This window comes from Myxocyprinus asiaticus, chromosome 36, assembly GCF_019703515.2.
Source record: "Myxocyprinus asiaticus isolate MX2 ecotype Aquarium Trade chromosome 36, UBuf_Myxa_2, whole genome shotgun sequence".
NCBI lineage: Eukaryota > Metazoa > Chordata > Actinopteri > Cypriniformes > Catostomidae > Myxocyprinus > Myxocyprinus asiaticus.
In genome coordinates this window covers 38,611,143-38,631,738 of record NC_059379.1, presented here as the reverse complement: position 1 = coordinate 38,631,738, position 20,596 = coordinate 38,611,143, and the positions used below count along the sequence as shown (strand labels likewise).

At 39.0% G+C, this 20,596-nt stretch overlaps 1 protein-coding gene across 2 annotated transcripts; it reads right to left on the bottom strand.

Annotated features, from left to right (window-relative positions):
- Positions 1 to 1,402: 1,402 nt before the first annotated feature.
- On the bottom strand, positions 1,403 to 20,222 carry LOC127427122 (beclin-1). Of its 2 annotated transcripts, none has more exons than XM_051674513.1 (12): positions 20,046 to 20,061; positions 18,541 to 18,671; positions 18,390 to 18,454; positions 16,976 to 17,034; positions 16,744 to 16,834; positions 16,121 to 16,257; positions 11,003 to 11,197; positions 9,851 to 9,997; positions 5,375 to 5,524; positions 5,141 to 5,201; positions 4,170 to 4,312; positions 1,403 to 2,734 (listed from the first exon to the last, which is right to left on the bottom strand). In XM_051674513.1, the coding sequence occupies exons 2-12, from the start codon at positions 18,665 to 18,667 to the stop codon at positions 2,566 to 2,568; spliced, it is 1,344 nt and encodes a 447-aa protein (XP_051530473.1). In that variant the 5' UTR covers positions 18,668 to 18,671; positions 20,046 to 20,061; the 3' UTR covers positions 1,403 to 2,565. The 2 variants fall into 2 exon arrangements, with proteins under 2 accessions (XP_051530473.1, XP_051530471.1); XM_051674511.1 differs by having other exon boundaries at positions 1,404 to 2,734; positions 18,541 to 18,668; positions 20,046 to 20,222.
- Between the last annotated feature and the right edge of the window lie 374 nt (positions 20,223 to 20,596).

Below are 20,596 nucleotides of genomic sequence, written 5' to 3'. Positions count from 1 at the left end.
TATCTCAAAAAATTAGAATATGGTGACATGCCAATCAGCTAATCAACTCAAAACACCTGCAAAGGTTTCCTGAGCCTTCAAAATGGTCTCTCAGTTTGGTTCACTAGGCTACACAGTCATGGGGAAGACTGCTGATCTGACAGTTGTCCAGAAGACAATCATTGACACCCTTCACAAGGAGGGTAAGCCACAAACATTCATTGCCAAAGAAGCTGGCTGTTCACAGAGTGCTGTATCCAAGCATGTTAACAGAAAGTTGAGTGGAAGGAAAAAGTGTGGAAGAAAAAGATGCACAACCAACCGAGAGAACCGCAGCCTTATGATTGTCAAGCAAAATCGATTCAAGAATTTGGGTGAACTTCACAAGGAATGGACTGAGGCTGGGGTCAAGGCATCAAGAGCCACCACACACAGACATGTCAGGGAATTTGGCTACAGTTGTTGTATTCCTCTTGTTAAGTCACTCCTGAACCACAGACAACGTCAGAGGCATCTTACCTGGGCTAAGGAGAAGAAGAACTGGACTGTTGCCCAGTGGTCCAAAGTCCTCTTTTCAGATGAGAGCAAGTTTTGTATTTCATTTAGAAACCAAGGTCCTAGAGTCTGGAGGAAGGGTGGAGATGCTCATAACCCAAGTTGCTTGAAGTCCAGTGTTAAGTTTCCACAGTCTGTGATGATTTGGGGTGCAATGTCATCTGCTGGTGTTGGTCCATTGTGTTTTTTGAAAACCAAAGTCACTGCACCCGTTTACCAAGAAATTTTGGAGCACGTCATGCTTCCTTCTGCTGACCAGCTTTTTAAAGATGCTGATTTCATTTTCCAGCAGGATTTGGCACCTGCTCACACTGCCAAAAGCACCAAAAGTTGGTTAAATGACCATGGTGTTGGTGTGCTTGACTGGCCAGCAAACTCACCAGACCTGAACCCCATAGAGAATCTATGGGGTATGTCAAGAGGAAAATGAGAAACAAGAGACCAAAAAATGCAGATGAGCTGAAGGCCACTGTCAAAGAAACCTGGGCTTCCATACCACCTCAGCAGTGCCACAAACTGATCACCTCCATGCCATGACGAATTGAGGCAGTAATTAAAGCAAAAGGAGCCCCTACCAAGTATTGAGTACATATACAGTAAATGAACATACTTTCCAGAAGGCCAACAATTCACTAAAAATGTTTTTTTTTATTGGTCTTATGATGTATTCAAATTTTTTGAGATAGTGAATTGGTTGGTTTTTGTTAAATGTGAGCCAAAATCATCACAATTAAAAGAACCAAAGACTTAAACTACTTCAGTCTGTGTGCATTGAATTTATTTAATACACAAGTTTCACAATTTGAGTTGAATTACTGAAATAAATGAACTTTTCCACGACATTCTAATTTATTGAGATGCACCTGTATAATAGTTTGTGTTCGAGTCAAGACCAAGACAGATGAGGGTCGAATCCATGACAAGACCAAGACCATGAAAATTTGGTCTTGGACTCAGTCTCGTGTACTACAACACTGGCCTCCAGCTCCCACAACATCCAGCATTCACACAAGCACCACCTCCAACTGATGTAATATTCTAATGACACACAATCTATCAATGTGAAGGAAAGGATAGAGTGCAAAGGGTGATGAAGGTTTGGGTTATAGAATTTGGGTTATAGAATTTCTATAACTTTTATTATTATTGATTCAGTGGTGGAGCAGCTAAACTGTGGAATAAGTGTTTGTCATACAGAAGTGCATTCAGAAATTAAAACCAGTCATTTGTATCACTGTGCACCTATCTTTTTCATTTCCATACAATATGTTTTGGAAATGTTTTTAGAGGCAAATGTGACATTTTGCAAACAATTTGCAACCTAAATGGGAGAATTTCACCATATTTGTGTTTCCTATAAGGATAAGCTTAGCAATAGAAACTTAAGTATCAGAAAAATAAAAGGTGAGAGTGTTTTAGTTTGCTACGTTAGCTCATTGTGCCTAGAGCCAGTTCAGAGCTAATCTAATAATAACCGTCAATGAAGATATTACCAAAATCTTGAAAGATTATCTAAAATAATCAGTCAGGAATTAGCTGCTATAGAGAAAAATGTTAACCAGAAGTTCCCTTTTGGTTTGTTTTATAATTCTAACACCTAACCAATAATCTGGAATCTGTGACTGAAAGAGTAACTACAAAGACTTTTCAGCCCTGGACAGCTCTTCATGGCTGCATGAATATCTTGTCAACACAGATCTAAGAAGCTATTGGTGTGACAGCATGTGTGAAGTACTGAGATACAGATGCAGGTTCATTTCATATTTCATAATAAATGGCACATGACAGAGTGGACTTGTGAACTTTACAAGTTGCCTGAAATGCTTTTTAATTCGACAGCATGAAGTGAATACAACAAATAAATCCTTCTAAAGGACTACTTACGTTTAATAGATAAATATAGTCCTTTTACCGTTGCATTGTGATTGAAACTTTGAGTTCACAAAAAAAGTCCATTATCATCCTAATACTCCATCACTCAATTTCATGTGGTTTCTTGGTAAGGTGGATCAGATTTCAGTCCAGTTTTATTTAGCGGCTGTAGAACTGAGAGGAAACCCAAGCCAGACCCCATTTGAGGTTGGTGAGCATGAACTTGAGGGCTTTGGTCCACTGCTCCTCTGAGTTAAACTGAGTCTTAATAGAGTAAGATCCTCCACTTCCACCAGTGTCCTCAATCTTGCCTTTGTCCACATCCATTCTAAAAAACAAAAACAATCTCAGTGCAGGAGAGAAAGCAATTGGAAAATACTGTTCTTACAATAAAAGTAAGAGTGCAGTAGAGTTGGTAGAGTTACAGATGCTGGTAGACTGATATATATGCAAGGAATGACTGTCTGATAACCACAAAACAGCCAAATATTGGCCGCTTAATTGGCATACTTGATGTAGGGCAGGGCTCTCGAAGTAACGGCCCGTGGCAAAATCCCTTTCAATGCAAGTCAGTCCACTCGGCAGCCAACTTTGGAACGCTTCTGGGCAGCTATTTTCTATAGATACAAGCGGCATAAATGTACAGTTCCAATCTACTTGAATGGGGAAAGACTAAAATCTCCAAAACGGTTGGTCAAAATTATGACCAAAGAACATATTTCAAAACAGCAGCAATGGTATCTGACAACAATGGTATCATAAATTGTGCTTCTTCAGCTCTGATCACGCTAAAAAACGAATGCAGCTGATGCGCATGCATGTTCTTGAGTTGACTAAAAGGTGATTGGCCTTTTTACTTGTAAGGCAGGACTTCCTTTTCTATATCCGCTTTTTTGAGTGTTCCAATTTCTCCCATTCATTTTAATACATGTGGTCCGTCTTGGGCTAAACAGTCTTTGCCCACGGGCAGATATTTGAATATGGCCTCTAGAGTAAAATAGTGTATCCTTAAATTTAGCCCGCCACAAAAATTTTCAGTTTGCTGATTTGCATTAGTGTTTTCATGCAGTTCTACTAAAGGATTGTTAAACAGTACTTTTTTTTTAGCAGTAGCAGTTTTTCCCAGCTGATGTAACATTTCTCCAAAACTAAGGTCAATATTCTGTAACAATTAACACTGCAATCTAAACAATAGTTAATTTTTCCTGAACAGATGGTACATTTTCTCAAATTTAAATCATTTTCTCAAAACACTACACACAAATGAGTCTAATCCAAGTTTCATGCTTTTAAAACAGTTATAACATAAAACTAAATTAAAGCCATAATTTCAAATGCTGGACAGGTTGTCAAATGCCTTCATATTCATATCTGCTGTACTAGTAATGCACACAGCAATTGAAATTTTTCACATAAATATGACATGACATGACATTGCTATGTATAAAAAGGGGGTGGGGGTATCTGAAAACCCAGAGCAAACAAACAATGAATAAGAAGAGTTGATGCAGGCAGTGGTCAGTGAAGTGTCTGTTGCTGTCTAGCTGGTAGTTGGCAGTAGGTCATTTTCTGCCCCCTTGATATCAACCCATATTGGTTGACCTCTAGTAGATAGTCATTTCTATTTTCATGTTGAAGCACAAGTACGTGGCAAATAAAACAAAATCCCCCACTGTTTGACAAACTGTCGAAAAGTGGCCCAAATTATTAGACTATGCCCTTTAATATGTCCGAGTTAAAGGAGGTCCTCTGTACGTTCTCACCTGTATGGCAGACAGAAGCCTGTGTCACCCTTCTCCACCTCCTCTTTAAACTGCTGGACGCAGTCGAGAAAGGCCACCATAGCGTGGTCGAATTTATTATCCCAGAAAAAGCGCAGACCACCTGAGCAATACAGCGGCAACTCCTACAACAGCAAACAGCCGCAGAAATTAGCAAATGTGAATGTGGACAGGAGGACTGCAGCTTCTTCAAAGTCATCTTGGTCTCACCCACCTTTTTAGCCACCTGGGTTCCGGAAGTTTTTTCCATAGGCTTTTCATAATATCCTTCATAAAAGGCCAACCCTAAGGCTAAGCCAACCAACCAGCTTCGAGGTGAATCACAATTTTACAAACTTTGATTTGAAGGAAAAAGTATTTGAAAATCGGACAAAAAGTACAAAACTCTGTACTTCACGTCTTTAATGAGTGCCTGAACTAGCATCCCATGAAGCATTGTGAATGACGTAATCAAATTAGAAACTATGGAAAAATATAAATCTAATGATTTTAAGTAATTGATTAGAAGCACAGAAACAATATTTTAATATTTGCAAAGATACAATTAGTTTAAGAGTGTAGGGAGATAGACTGGATTGTGTCCTTCCTAGTACATCATGCGAGTGGGTGGTCGCTGCAGCACTTGTTTGGTGAGCTTTGTTTTCTATTGCATTGAATACTTGTATGTAATGTTCTTAATTTTTAAAGTCTAAAAATGTCACCTTAAAGATGTACCAAGTAATTTTTCCCACTGTAAAAAAGGTATACACCTACAGCAATTAATAGTACTTCTACAAAATGATATTCACTCACATGCGATGAAGACTCTTTTCAGTGTTCTAGAAAATTTTTATTCTACATTAAAGTGCCTCTCCCTTAAAGTTGAAATCAAATAACCAGCTGGGTACTACTCTCAAAAAAAAAATCTTATTGCACTTTTGAACTATTTTTTGAGTTGACTGAATTGAACCCACCTTAGACTTGTCTGTGAGAGATTCCAGATAGGAATGATTTCCATATGGAACTAGTCGATATCTACAAAGAGGACATGAAGCATTTGAGAGGGGATCTTAAGAATTTACACTTGTAAAATATGTTGTTTCATTCAAACTTGGAACATAAACCAATAATTTATAAAGTCCACTGTTAATAATATATATTTTTTAATAAAACACTGTACAACTGTAAATAATGTTTTGTCCAAGAACCTCTGAAAGCGTAACCCCATCTTGTTTGCAAGAGCGTGCAGAAGAAGCACAGTTTGACCCCAGGCAGCATTAATCTCATTCCACTCCACCGGTACGCTGGGTAATCGGCCCAGCCGGAAGTTATTTATCGTTCCAAACTGCCCACTGTGCCTTAGGAAGGTGAAGAAAAAAAAAAAAACACTGATTGTGTTGAACATGCATAATCTTACATCAAACGGTCTAAGCAAAATCCAACTGATAACACCTAAGGATGAATTCACTAAACAGTTGCACCACTTTTGTGCGTGGTATTTGAGGGCAAATATTCACTAACCAACACTATCTAAAGAAATGTCCTCTCAATTTCAACTGCTTCTATTTTCAGCAAACTTAACATGTGTAAATATTTGTATGAACATAAAAGAGTCAACAACTAAGACATAAATTGAACAAGTTTCACAGACATGTGACTAACAGAAATGGAATAATGTGTCCCTGAAATGGGGGGGGGTTGGTCAGTAACAGTCAGTATCTGGTGTGGCCACCAGCTGCATTAAGTACTGCAGTGAATCTCCTCCTCATGGACTGCACCAGATTTGCCAGTTCTTGTGGTGAGATGTTACCCCACTCTTCCATAAAGGCACTTGCAAGTTCCCGGACATTTCTGGGGGGAATGGCCCTAGCCCTCACCCTCAGATCCAACAGGTCACAGATGTGCTGGATGGGATTGAGATCCGGGCTCTTCGCTGGCCATGGCAGAACACTGGCATTCCTGTCTTGCAGGAAATCATGCACAGAACGAGCAGTATGTCTGGTGGTATTGTCATGCTGGAGGGTCATGTCAGGATGAGCCTGCAGGAAGGGTACCACATGAGGGAGGAGGATGTCTTCCCTGTAACGCACAGCATTGAGATTGCCTGCAATGACAACAAGCTAAGTCCGATGATGCTGTGACACACCGCCACAGACCATGATGGACCCTCCACCTCCAAATCGATCCCGCTTCAGAGAACAGGTCTCGGTGTAACGCTCATTCCTTCAACGATAAACGCGAGTCCGACCATCTCCCCTGGTGAGACAAAACCACGACTCGTCAGTGAAGAGCACTTTTTGCCAGTCCTGTCTGGTCCAGCGAAGGTGGGTTTGTGCCCATAGGCGATGTTGTTGCCGGTGATGTATGGTAAGGACCTGCCTTACAACAGGCCTACAAGCCCTCAGTCCAGCCTCTCTCAGCCTATTGTGGACAGTCTTAGCACTGATGGAGGGATCGTGCGTTCCCGGTGTAACTCGGGCAGTTGTTGTTGCCATCCTGTACCTGTCCCGCAGGTGTGATATTCGGATGTACCGATCCTGTGCAGGTGTTGTTACACATGGTCTGCCACTGCGAGGACGATCAGCTGTCCTTCCTGTCTCCCTGTAGCGCTGTCTTAGGCGTTTCACGGTACAGACATTGCAATTTATTGCTCTGGCCACATCGGCAGTCCTCATGCCTCCATGCAGCATGCCAAAGGCACGTTCACGCAAACGAGCAGGGACCCTGGGCATCTTTCTTTTGGTGTTTTTCAGAGTCAGTAGAAAGGTCCCTTTAATGTCCTAAGTTTTATAACTGTGACCTTAATTGCCTACCGTCTGTAAGCTGTTAAGTGTCTTAACGACCGTTCCACAGGTGCATGTTCATTAATTGTTTATGGTTCATTGAACAAGCATGGAAAACATTGTTTAAACCCCTTTACAATAAAGATCTGTAAAGTTATTTGGATTTTTACAAAATTATCTTTAAAATAAAGTGTCCTGAAAAAGGGACGTTTCTTTTTTGCTGAGTTTAGTTTAAGCAGACGCAATCTGATCTAAATTAGCACTGCGTCTTGAGTGTTTAAATGAAGTCATTGTCATTCCTTTCTGTGAAAACATGCCTCCTTTCTATGTAAATTAGGCTCATTGTATATTGCGCTTCATTCATAAAACTCAGGCGTTAAACTGAATTTTATTAAAAAGTGATGTTTGTGTACTGTACATTTTCCATTGATCATGACAGTAGTTATTCATTAAATAATGATCAAATTAAAGAAGACTGTTACATCCTGGCATATATCCAGATACGAGGTGTAGTGAAGTGCACTTTTGGCATGTTTAATATATGAATCAGGTGTCTGGGTATGGTTGCACCAGCTGTGCATAAGTTCTCACGTAAATTTGGACGTAAAGTTCACACTAAGGGCTTAGTAACTACTAGTTAGTTTGTAACTAAGTCAGTGCTTAATTTGATTGCTGTTCTTAAGGCAAGACTTAACTAGTAGGTCGTAAGCAAAGTAATGCGTAGTCACATAATGTGACGTTTACATTAACTGATCAAATAAGCAGCCTTGAAATTTGTACGCAGAAGTATTAAAAAGCCGTGCATTTCAGTTTTATCTTGTTACAGTTGATGTTCAAACCTTGTTTGCTCACGTAACCGTCAGCTGTAATAAATTATATCCCCATTAAAATATGGTACCTAATAAAACAAGATTTCATTAATGGTATATTTAGCCTATGTAAATAACAATATTTAATAACTATCTAAAACTAATATGGGACAATAAATAAAAAATTACTTATACAACAGGCTGGAAAAATAGACATTTATTCATTTTAATATCTTATATATATCGTATATGTTGAAACTTGACACCGTACACAGGAAAGTGCACCGTTAGATCGGTTTCATGCTGAAGTAGAACGTTTTTTACATAATGTTTTCTCCCGTAAATGTAAACGAGTGTAAATGCCAAAACCATCATTTACATGTCGAGAGGACAGAAGCCTGTCAACCAAAACATTAGCTCATTGATGTAATTGAGTCTGCTTTTTTATTCCATCAGTTCCTCCTGGTCGGAGGCTTCCATAAATATTTAGTTCATACGTAGGTTTACGTCCTACCTAAATTTAATGGTGCAATGCTCAAATATTTAGTAGTGCGTAAATTGTGACTTAGTGCCCATTTACGCCACAACTAGGCTAAGTTGTAACGTACGTATAACTGGTGCAACCGGCCCCAAGATCACAGTGATGCTGTACAGTCCAAGCAGGGTGTGCCAAATACGGTGGTCTGCTGCATCCTCCGCTATAGCGCTCAGAGCTGGGCCTCAAGTTCGGAATTGCGTGTGCAAATTGCATTCAGCATAGATTTTGTGGATGCATTTGTGCCGTTGTCTCATCTGCATTATTCCTTTAGTGAATCAAGCGCTTAACTAGTGCATAAAGCTTTTCAATGTATGTCTGCTTCTGTGTTGATGTCAAGACTGGAGAAAAACCAGATCATTTCAAAATCTTGCACTGGTGTCTTTTGATTTGCAGAACAACCCTTAAAATGTGCTTTTATAATAAGTGGATTTTTGATAGTTATCAGAGTTTTGTCACACATGTAAACTTATTCATTGATGCTCAGGATGAAGCAATTTTTACTTTTTTTTTTACAAGTCTGATGCAAAACTACATTCGTAGGTCGTTTGAAATCCCATTTTTTTTTTTTTTTGTGATTTCATGTGTTTTTTTCATAATTCGTTCATCAACGGGTTGTTATGTCAGGTTTTGCCACGAGAAGACATATACTGGGTTCCAAAAATGATGCCTTCACAGGGCACAATAACAATGGTCACACTGCAGGATCTTTACAAGAGAATTTTCAATAAAAATGACTTCAAATAGATGGTTTTATTACACCTTTTATCCCTTCGAAACTCTCACAGTGGAAGGTAAAGTCTTTGAAGAGAATGGGGCATAGGAGTGATCACTTTTGAGTGGAACACACTTGTGTGTCCTGTATATGTTACAGGTCAGCCAAAACAGTGTTCACCCCTTTTACAATAATACAGACATGGATGGGTTTCTATCCAACTATTTTTATCCGCATTTTGAAATTGCACCAAAAAATAAAATAAAATACTGAATGGAATTTCAGTCTCCTGGCAGCATTTAATAAAATGAGCTCCAATCCTGTAAATAAAACTCTCCCTGAAGCAAGGAGGTCATTCAGCTGCTCCCTCAAGATAATGCGCAAGACGTAGTGGATTTTTAGAAATGTGCTTAAAAAATGTGAAACATTTTGTTGGAAACCCAGCTATTGGCTTTGCCAACCAAAGAGATACACTACAGTACGGTCACCCACAACGGATGAGAACCACCACAACGCAACAAAGTATCGAATGTCTCACACAAACACAGGAGGCTTGAGCATTTTGAGCACTTAAATACAGGTTACAAGGGTCTCCTAAAACATTTTGCCGTACGACCTTTTGAGCATTTTTTTCGCTTCAATACAGGACATTTCGTTGCCCGCTAAAACATGTAACAATAGGTGTCCCCAACGAGAAGTACAAATTTTTGCCAATATATGGGACATTCCGGCTAAAACGGGACAGTTGTCAACTATAACACCAACAAACATCACAAAGCCTATGAGTTTGCCCTGCAGCCTGTTTATTTTTAACCATCACTGCTGAGTCAGTGTTGACTAACCAGATGTGAAAAGTGGCGTTGAAAACGTTGGTCTTCTTGAGTCTGTCCAGCTGAATCTGACAGTATCGCATCTGATTATCCACACTCTTAATATCATCATCCAACTCCAACTGCTGCCGCTTAAACTCACAGTACTCCTTCTGATACCTGAGAGAGAGAGCAATAGAGAGAGGGAAAGAGAGATTGAGGCATGTTTGTTTTTACCCGTAAACTCAATACTTAGAAACTGAAAAAAACTGGAAAAGTAGGAATCAAATTGTCCTTGATCTTTTAAGATAAGAGTTCACTGCACTATGAAAACATACTGTAACGTTTAGAACTCAAAACTTCCTCCCCAATCTAAAAATTAAGCTACATTTCCATGTCTTCAATGCCTATTGGGTGTTCTGAAACTTGGGTCATCCAGTCACAGTAAGGTAGTAAGGAAGTAGAATAGATACTATTACTCCTAAACATTAGAAGATACAATTAACCCATTTGGCACTTGGCAGATAACAAATAAAAAGACTAATGTGTTAAAAGTTTGCCAAATGCTCTGGCTCACAACATTACAAATAAGTAGCTAACATTAATATTTAGGGGAGACTGGGGGCTAGTCGTCACACTTTTTACTTATTAGATAGGCTTATTTTACATTTCCACTCTTATTTCCCAGGAAAAAAAAGAAAAAAAAATGCAGTAATTTGAACACAGTTTTTGTGACAACTTACCCAAATAGTGGGGCATGTTGTCACACTATATGGAGTAAATTGTCGCAGTGGAATCACAGTGTCATTAAACTTGTGAAATAGGTTTCATGTGAACAATTGGAGGGGGGGTACATGTTCTCCAGTCACCCCCATCACCACCACCAAAACAAAATCTACGCCTCTCTTTAAACCTACACTTGCTTTAAACAGCAAATCATGGTCTTTTCAGCTAAATTTAAAAAGTAAAACAATTATGAGGCACAACACGATTTATGAAACTACAAAAATGTATAAATGCACTGTATGCCCCGAATAATACAGTATGTGCGAACATGCCCTTACCTGACATTTATGAAAAATACTTTTGTTCTAAGGACACATTTAAACTTTCGGCAAAAATGTACTATCATTATATAGTTTGCCCCTTTCTTAATGTATGCCAGTGTGGTTTGAGTATACGCACTGCAGTTCTTCAGTGTCCAGCTGTTGGCTGTGGCTCCGGCCCTCTGCCAGATCTTTAGCAACAGCTTCACGCTGCACCTCGATACTCTCCAGCTCCTGGATGAGAGATTCTTCCTCTTGTTTCAGCTGTTGTAGTTCATTTAACAGACTGACTTCCTCTTCCTCTGGCAGCTGAGACAGCAGTTCTAAACAGTTCCTGACAATCACAGCCAATACAGTCACACGCTACAGCAAATTAATTTCAAAATACAAGTTAAGATGTTGTATGTTAGCACTAGAGGATGAAATGTGTTCACGATTGAATCGATGCACAAATGTCTGATGGGGGATGCTGCTTGTCAGTGATTCGGCTGAATGGGGTTGATTTCAGGGTACATGAACAGTTGTAAGCAACATGTCGATTTCCTGTGTGATCATGTTGGCAGTGCCGCGTTGTCCCAAGCTGCTCTAGTCTAGAACAGCTGAATATATGCGGATATGCGGTCAGATAGGATCTGCAACTGACTACAACGAAGCGTAATGAACTTGAAAGGTTTTTTGAGCAAGTACACTCGCTAACTGGAGATGGAAAGTGTAAAAGGGATATAACGATAAACAAGCAGAGTATACAAGCAGGGTCCAAAATTTACTTTAATGTTAAGAAACTGAAAACAGAGTTTTCAGACTGAAACGTATTAGTGTGAATGTGGCCTGAAAGTTCCTTTTCAGATTATTCACTTATTACAACAAAACTCTGCGTGTATTGAGTATCTTTATCTACATGTTTTTATATTAACAGTCACTAACTGGTAAGTCTCATGAGCCTTGAAGGTGCACTCAGTAATTGTTTCCTCATTAAAAAAGGTTTAACTCCCAAAGACATGAATTGTAATGTTGCAATATATGTATAAAATCATGAGCACTCACATGAGATGAGGACTCCAGTCATATCAGTAACTTTATAAAAGCTGTTTTATTCTACATGGGGCAGGGGTGCCCTCATGGGAACTGCCATGTTAGAATCACATGACCAGCTGAATACTACTCGCTTAATCTCAGTAACCGTCTTGTTTTTGGACACTTTCACTCTTGGATTAAATTAACCATGGCTGCTTGTGAATAGTGAATTTCTACAATGGCATATGTAACTGAAAATGATTGATTTTGAATGATGCTGCATCCACACCACTAGGTGTCACTGTAAGTCCAAGATGACACAAAGACAAAAGTTACTGAGTGCACCTTTAAGTACATTAAGTACAGTAACAGGTCTTGGTTTAACTCGAGTCAATTAATTCAGTCACCGCTCCGACTGATTCATTAATCTTTTTGATTCAATAAAAAGAGCCAGAGTAATTATTGGGGAATTGGACAACAATGGTCGCGCTTTATGCTTCATTCTGGAGATTAAGTAGTGTGTTGCGGCGCCCATGAATAGTAGTGCACCAAACACTGTATTTTACAGTGCATCCGGAAAGTATTCACAGCGCTTCACTTTGTTAATTGATTAAATTAATTATTTTCCTCAAAATTCTACAAGCAATACCCCATAATGACAACATGAAAGAAGTTTGTTTGAAATCTTTGCAAATTTATTAAAAATAAAAAACGGGGAAAAAAAAAAAAAAAAATCACATGTACATAAGTATTCACAGCCGTTGCTCAATACTTTGTTGAAGTACCTTTGGCACCAATTACAGCCTCAAGTCTTTTTGAGTATGATGCTACAAGATTAGCACACCTATTTTTGGGCAGTTTCTCACATTCTTCTTTGCAGGACCTCTCAAGCTCCAACAGGTTGGATGGGGAGCGTCGGTGCACAGCCATTTTCAGATCTCTCCAGAGATGTTCAATCGGGTTCAAGTCTGGGCTCTGGCTGGGCCATTCAAGGACATTCACAGAGTTGTCCCGTAGCCACTCCTTTGTTATCTTGGCTGTGTGCATAGGGTCATTGTCCTGTTGGAAGATGAACCTTCGCCCCAGTCTGAGGTCCAGAGTGCTCTGGAGCAGGTTTTCATCAAGGATGTCTCTGTACATTGCTGCATTCATCTTTCCCTCGATCCTGACTTGTCTCCCAGTTCCTGCCACTGAAAAACATCCCCACAGCATGATGCTGCCACCACCATGCTTCACTGTAGGGATGGTATTGGCCAGGTGATGAGCGGTGCCTGGTTTCCTCCAGACATGACGCTTGCCATTCAGGCCAAAGAGTTCAATCTTTGTTTCATCAGACCAGAGAATTTTGTTTCTCATGGTCTGAGAGTCCTTCAGGTGCCTTTTGGCAAACTCCAGGCAGGCAGTCATGTGCCTTTTACTGAGGAGTGGCTTCCGTCTGGCCACTCTACCATACAGGCCTGATTGGTGGAGTGCTGCAGAGATGGTTGTTCTTCTGGAAGGTTCTCCTCTCTCCACAGAGAAACGCTGGAGCTCTGTCAGAGTGACCATCGGGTTCTTGGTCACCTCCCTGACTAAGGCCCTTCTCCCCCGATTGCTCAGTTTGGCCGGGCGGCCAACTCTAGGAAGAGTCCTGGTGGTTCCAAACTTCTTCCATTTATGGATGATGGAGGCCACTGTGCTCATTGGGACCTTCAATGCTGCAGAAACTTTTCTGTACCCTTCCCTAGATCTGTGCCTCAATACAATCCTGTCTCGGAGGTCTACAGACAATTCCTTGGACTTCATGGCTTGGTTTGTGTTCTGACATGCACTGTTAACTGTGGGACCTTATATAGACAGGTGTGTGCCTTTCCAAATAATGTCCAATCAACTGAATTTACCACAGGTGGACTCCAATCAAGTTGCAGAAACATCTCAAGGATGATCAGTGGAAACAGGATGCACCTGAGCTCAATTTTGAGTGTCATGGCAAAGGCTGTGAATACTTATGTACATGTGATTTTTTTTTCGTTTTTTATTTTTAATAAATTTGCAAAGATTTCAAACAAACTTCTTTCAAGTTGTCATTATGGGGTATTGTTTGTAGAATTTTGAGGAAAATAATGAATTTAATCCATTTTGGAATAAGGCTGTAACATAACAAAATGTGGAAAAAGTGAAGCGCTGTGAATACTTTCCGGATGCACTGTATATTTTTCTGTCCACATTGCCAGAAGAATGCACACTTTGTATATGTAAATGTAACCGGACTTCATGAAAATCCTTCTTAATTAAAAAAAAAAAAAACAAGACAAGTCTTAGGATAAATTATATGAAGTTCGTAAGAATCTTCCTAAGTGCAATTTTTAAAAAGATCTAAAATATTTTCGTAAGGACATCTTAAAGGAATATTCCAGGTTCAATACAAGTTAAGCTCAATCGAAAGCATTTGTGGCATAATGTTGATTACCACAATAATTAATTTTGACTTGTTCCTCCTTTTTTTTTTTTTTTTCTCCCCAATTTAGAATTCCCAATTCCCAATGCACTCCAAGTCCTCATGGTGGCGTAGTGACTCGCCTAAGTCCGGGTGGCAGAGGATGAATCTCAGTTGCCTCCGTGTCTGAGACCGTCAATCCACGCACCTTATCACGTGGCTTGTTTAGTGCGTTACCGTGGAGAAATAGCGCGTGTGGAGGCTTCACGCTATTCTCCACATCATCCACGCACAACTCACCACGCACCCCACCGAGAGCGACCACGAGGAGGTTACCCCATGTGACTCTACCCTCCCTAGCATCCGGGCCAATTTGGTTGCTTAGGAGACCTGGCTGGAGTCACTCAGCATGCCCTGGATTCGAAATTGCGACTCCAGGGGTGGTACTTGCTGAGCTACCCAGGCCCACTTATTCCTCCTTTTCTTTAAAAAAAAAAAAGCAAAAATCGAGATTACAGTGAGGCAATTACTGTATAATGGAAGTGAATGGGGCCAATTTTTTTTATGTTAAAATACACACTGTTTCAAAAGTATAGCCACAAGACATAAAGGATATGTGTGTTAAAATTATTTTAGTGTGATAAAATTTTAAGTTTTAAGTTTTTAAGTTTATTTTAAATAGCAAGCACCTCGCAATCTTTTTATTTTTGAAGTGCGTGAGATGTGTTAGTTTAATGACATTAACCGTCATAATTTGATGCACTACAGGAAAAACAACAGTCTCAACTTTCAAATTATATAATTATTTTTTTTATATATGGACTACAAATGGTTCCATTTGAAACAACCCAGTAAATTAATTAAACATCTTACCTTTTGTGATTTAACACAACTGTGATGTTTCCTAACTTTCCTAAAATGTTCCATATAGTTGCATTTTTCATTGCATGCCTTCGCTTTAAACACTTGATTATATTATCAAAATCATAAATTATGCATTAAAGCGAGGGTAAAAATATGGATGAATATTGTCAATGTGAAAGATTGAGATACAGCAAATCCCTACGAGGTGTCAGTGATTGTTTTTATTTCACCTCTAGAGGCCGCTTTTATAATGTAGCCTCCTCCAGCGCCGGCCACAGTGGAACATGGATGAATAATAAAAATAAATAAATAAATAGAATTATCAGCAACTATCGGCACACATTTTTTGCAGATAACCAATAGTTCCAAAAAAGCAACTATCGGCATGGATTAATCGGTCAAACCGATATAACGGTCCCTCTACATTAAACCGACTATGTAACAGTGTTTAATAAAGCCTAGAAGACACCTAGAAGCTTCTACAAAATGACAAACGTAAACTAAATTGGCTAAGAGAATGTAGGGGAACTTCTGCGTTCAGGAAAAGGTGAATACAGGAGATTTTGAGAGCGAATGAAGACTTAAATTTTGGTTTGTTCATCATACAAAAGTGATTTTGCATGGACTACTTTTGTGACACTTTTGGGTGCTTTGTAACCTTTAAAGTGAGGCACAATCCATTGCTATAGTGGGTAAATCAGTGATGTGAGCAGTAACTAAATAATGACAGGATTTCCATCTTTGGATAAACTATTCCTTTAAGGCATGATTTTTTTGTTGTTGTTTGTTTAGCTGCTTTAAAACAATGTGAAAAGTGTTATACAAATAAAAATGACTTGCCTTAAAATACTATGTCAAACATTTCTATTAGGAAAAAGTTAAATAATTTAACAACACATTGAAAATGTTAACTGACTTTACCAGTTCCAGTTCACTGCTGTTGTGAGTGTATAAGATACTAACTTGTAATTCTGACACTCGTTCTCAGTGACGTTGAGTTGTGTGTCCAGATGATCCAGGAGTGTGTCAGTGCATTCCTCACACAGTGGATGATCGACATCTGTCTGACCAGATATGATGTCAAACAGATCACTTGTCACCTATACAAAACACACACATATACAGGAGTCTGAATCATGGACTGAATCATTCAGACAACTCACTTCTCACTGAATCGGCACAGATGACTCACTCGCACACTGACCTGCAGGTTATTTTGTCTAGCTTGAAATGAGCTGAGAACTGGTTGATCAAATGACCACAGAAATATCGGCAAGAGCGTTTTGTTAAAATTGCATTTTAATTACAAAACATAATAATGATATGTTGGGGGGAAAAAAAAACAGTATTACCATTTTGCATGGTGGGAAGAGGGTCAGTTTAGGTCTCTAAAACATGCTTGTGTGTAGGATACAGCCCCTTTTAATTATTTTGCTTAGAAACAAATGAAAGTGTTAACGGATGATAAGTGTTAATAATTGGGAAAGAAAGCGTTGGTTTAGTAGTTTAAGTTTTTCCCATCAAGAATATTAATGTAAATGTAAAACTGTGTACTATAGTGTTGCTCTGCATTAATGAGTTCATACCTTCAGTCTGCGGCTCAAGTTCTCCATAGTGCCTCCATCTGAAGTTTCTCCAATAAGAGTGAAACTGTTTGTGCTTTCAGTTGACATCATCCTACAGCCCATTAAAACAACACCATATATTTATGACATTAACCTTCATTTCAGTGTCACAATGATGTCACGACAGTCACTTTTGCCATGAAATACAGCACAGTGTGCAATGTAAAAACAGAGGTCATCAGGCTGATTATACCTTGCGGGTGGGATGTATTTTCTGGCGACGCCATCCTGTTTACTCTCCACAAAGGTCTCCTAAAAGAACAAACACCTTTAGGCCACTTTTGCAGCTAATTATTTGCAATCTAACACTATTTGGTTTTCATTTTGTAAATGTAACCTAGATTTTTTTAATGTTTGCACTTGCCACCACAATGCTAGGGTGTTCCAGGTGGTTGCTATGGTGTTCTGGATGGATGTTAGGAGGTTGCTTACTGGCCCAAGTCGAAAAAGCGGATTTCAATAGCATAACAATGGGAACATTGCTTGCAGCAGGCGATTAAAAGTCTGATAATGACTCTAATTTGTTGTTGAATGCGCTGAATTTGCTTTAAATTCACCGCATTGCTAGCAATGCTTTAAATAATGAGGGAGGATGATTTGAGAAGCAATTTCTCAAAGTTTATCAAGCTGATAGTAACTACATGCAAATGCACTGCGCTGTGCTGTCAGCACACTTAAACATTTCAAAATGCTGCATCTCACAATTCATCCCTGTTAAAGCACTAAAGCTAAAAAATAATAAACTCACTAGGTAGCTATTGGACGACTAGTGGAACACCCTGTCCCATTTGTAGGATGTGTACCTTTATATGACTTCTGTCTGCATGTTTATCTGCATTCATATGCATATCGCCACCTGCTGGTCTGTTGTGCAAATATGATTTATTTATTCATTTCCTTTATCCCTCCCTTTTCTTTCTTTCTCCTCCCAGTCCAACAGGTGGTGATATGCACAAAGAGCACATATTGCAAAATAACAGAAGATCTCTCCTGAACATGCATAGGAGGGATTTTTAAAATACAGTATAAAAAAATTAATTAAAAAAATTGACTTAAACATTGTTCTGTTTCACACCTACACATATCATAGATATGGATTAAAACACTGGAGTCTTATGGATTACTTTTATAATAACGTTATGTGCTTTTGGAGCTTAAAAATGTTGGACCCTATTCACTTGCATTGTATGGACCATCAGAGCTGAGATCTTATAAAAAATCTTCATTTATGTTCAGCAGAAGAAAGAAAGTCATATATGACTGGGATGGCATGAGGGTGAGTCCTTGTAAATGATGGGAGAAATTTCATTTTTGGGTGAACTAACCCTTTAAGGGATTTTAGCAGGGTTTGGGTTCTGTACAGTGCAAATTATTACTATTTGGATGTAAATGTGATCCTCCTCTTCATGTGATTACATTTCAATGAAAGTTCATAATAGTTTTCAATTAACCACATCTGGGCCAGAATATGGATTGGGTCCTTCAATGCAAGTCTGAAGATCAGTGAAGGTCTAGGATTGCTATTTTTTATTTTTTTTAAAGAAAAAGAAAACACTAAACATTAAAATATGTTACCAAAATAGCACCAAAATGAGTAGTCAACTCACCTCAGGGATGCTGCTCCCCTCACTGCTGTCTGACTGTTTACTGGCTGTTACTGTCACTAATGGAGCTGCATGAGATCAAAGAGAGTCAATCTCAGTGGAGTGCCTGTTGAATGAACTTCATATAACATGCTGTATGTGCTGATGATCGTACCGGTGAGCTCATGGATGGTCACTCTGTCTAACACGTTGAAGGATGTGTCGAGCTTCAGTGGCTGACTGCAGCGCTGACACACAAAACTCACCTGCATGGTGCTGCACGAGGACTTCAAACCCTCCATGCTGCTGTAGAAGAACAGAACACAATGGCCACTCAGATCGTGCAATCAATTCCATGGTAATACCTTGGTATTCTTTGACATACTTTGGTGTATCATACAACCTTACCAGTGTTGGGTGTAATGTGATTATAAAGTAATTAGTTAATATAATTACTTTTATGGCAAAAAAGTAGTGTAATGCATTACATTTTAAATTCTTGTAATCAGATTACAGTTACTGACTTTTAATTCATCTAATTACTTTTAAGTACCTTATTAGCATTACACATGTTTTTTTTGTTGTTGTTTTTTTATCTCCTTTTCTCCCCAATTTGGAATGCCCAGTTTCCACTATTTAGTAGGTCCTCGTGGTGGTGCAGTTACTCACCTCAATCCGGGTGGCAGAGGACAAGTCTCAGTTGCCTCTGCTTCTGAGACCGTCAATCCACGCATCTTATCACGTGACTCATTGTGCATGACACCGCGGAGACTCACAGCATGTGGAGGCTCATGCTACTCTTCGCGATCAATGCACAACTTACCACACGCCCCATTGAGAGCGAGAACCACTAATCGCGACTACAAGGAGGTTACACCATGTGACTCTACCCTCCCTAGCAACCAGGCCAATTTGGCTGCTTAGGAGACCTGGCTGGAGTCACTCAGCACACCCTGGATTTGAACTCGCAACTCCAGGAGTGATAGTCAGCATCAATACTCGCTGAGCTACCCAGGCCCCCTGTTACACATGTTTTTGAAATAATATTATTTATGTAGAATTATTTTAAAGCATGAATTATAGACCTGTAATGAATGAGGTCTATAATACAATGAGTAATGTGAGGTGCCGAGTGTATGACTTATGTACAACAATAAACAAGGAGGAAAAATGAGACATTATTTTGAATTTGTTGAGAGGAAATGTAATTAGTAATTTGCAGTGGATTACTATTTTTGAGTAATTTATCCAACATTGAACCTTACAAAAATGGTACTGTACTGAAACTCATGTACCATGGTAATTACATGATATTCTAGGGTACTTCTAAGAATAGAATGCGTCATATCCAAAAACAAAACTACGGTACAGGGTTCCCACGCCTTTTGAGCAATGAATTTCCATGGATTTTGCGCTCTTGTACTATTTTCTAAAATCAACTTCAACTGTAGTGCAAATATAGACAGCTCCGTTAATTCATTCAAAATAAAGGCAGCGTTCTTCTTTACTTTATGAAAGACTGATGATGATGATTTGGCCCAATTGTCTTTGCATCGACACAACTAGAAAAGTGTACCGTTAACAACAGCGATATGCCTCAAATTACAATAATTAAAACAGACTAGAGAAAACTAGTAAAGTTGTCATTATAATTTGATGTTAGGTACAATAATAACGCACCTTTCAGAAGCCGTTTGCAGACAGCGAGCATTTATTTCCTGTTTTCTGTTTACAGAGGAAATGACGTGTTACGAAAGGGTTGTCCCGTTTGCCTTGAAGGGGAGAAGCATATTTCGAAGTACATATAGCCTATTTATTTATCTTATGATATTACGATGTACCTTCATCTGCGCGGGGAACAATCGGAAGATAGAGTACGGGCGGGGCATGAATCCTACTATGATGAAGCCTTGGACCATGAATATTAATTACGTTACGTGCCATTCGACACCTGATTGGCTGAAAGGCAGTGTTTGATTAGTAAGTAGGTGCTACAGTAGGTTTTTTTCATTTGCATTATTAACAATCTGTAGTATATTAAAACACAGAAAATATAAAGCAAATACACGATACAGAAGTCTAGAGAATATGAAATAAAGTAACAAAATGGAAAATTATGCATATAATTAAACTAATTATATATATATAATAGTATTTACTAAAGATTTTTGCTAGTTTTCTACAATAATTAGGAGGTTAAAGACCTATTCTTTGTTTTCCGATAAATCACG

Bases quoted from the DNA above. Each gene is read 5' to 3' on its own strand.
- LOC127427122 (XM_051674511.1), bottom strand. From the start codon at position 18,667: ATGGAGGGTTTGAAGTCCTCGTGCAGCACCATGCAGGTGAGTTTTGTG. The intron at 11,198-16,120 runs GTTAGTATCTTA...TGTGATTGTCAG, and splicing joins AACGAGTGTCAGAATTACAA to GAACTGTTTAGAACTGCTGT. The intron at 5,202-5,374 runs GTTCTTGGACAA...TCCTCTTTGTAG, and splicing joins ATGGGGTTACGCTTTCAGAG to ATATCGACTAGTTCCATATG.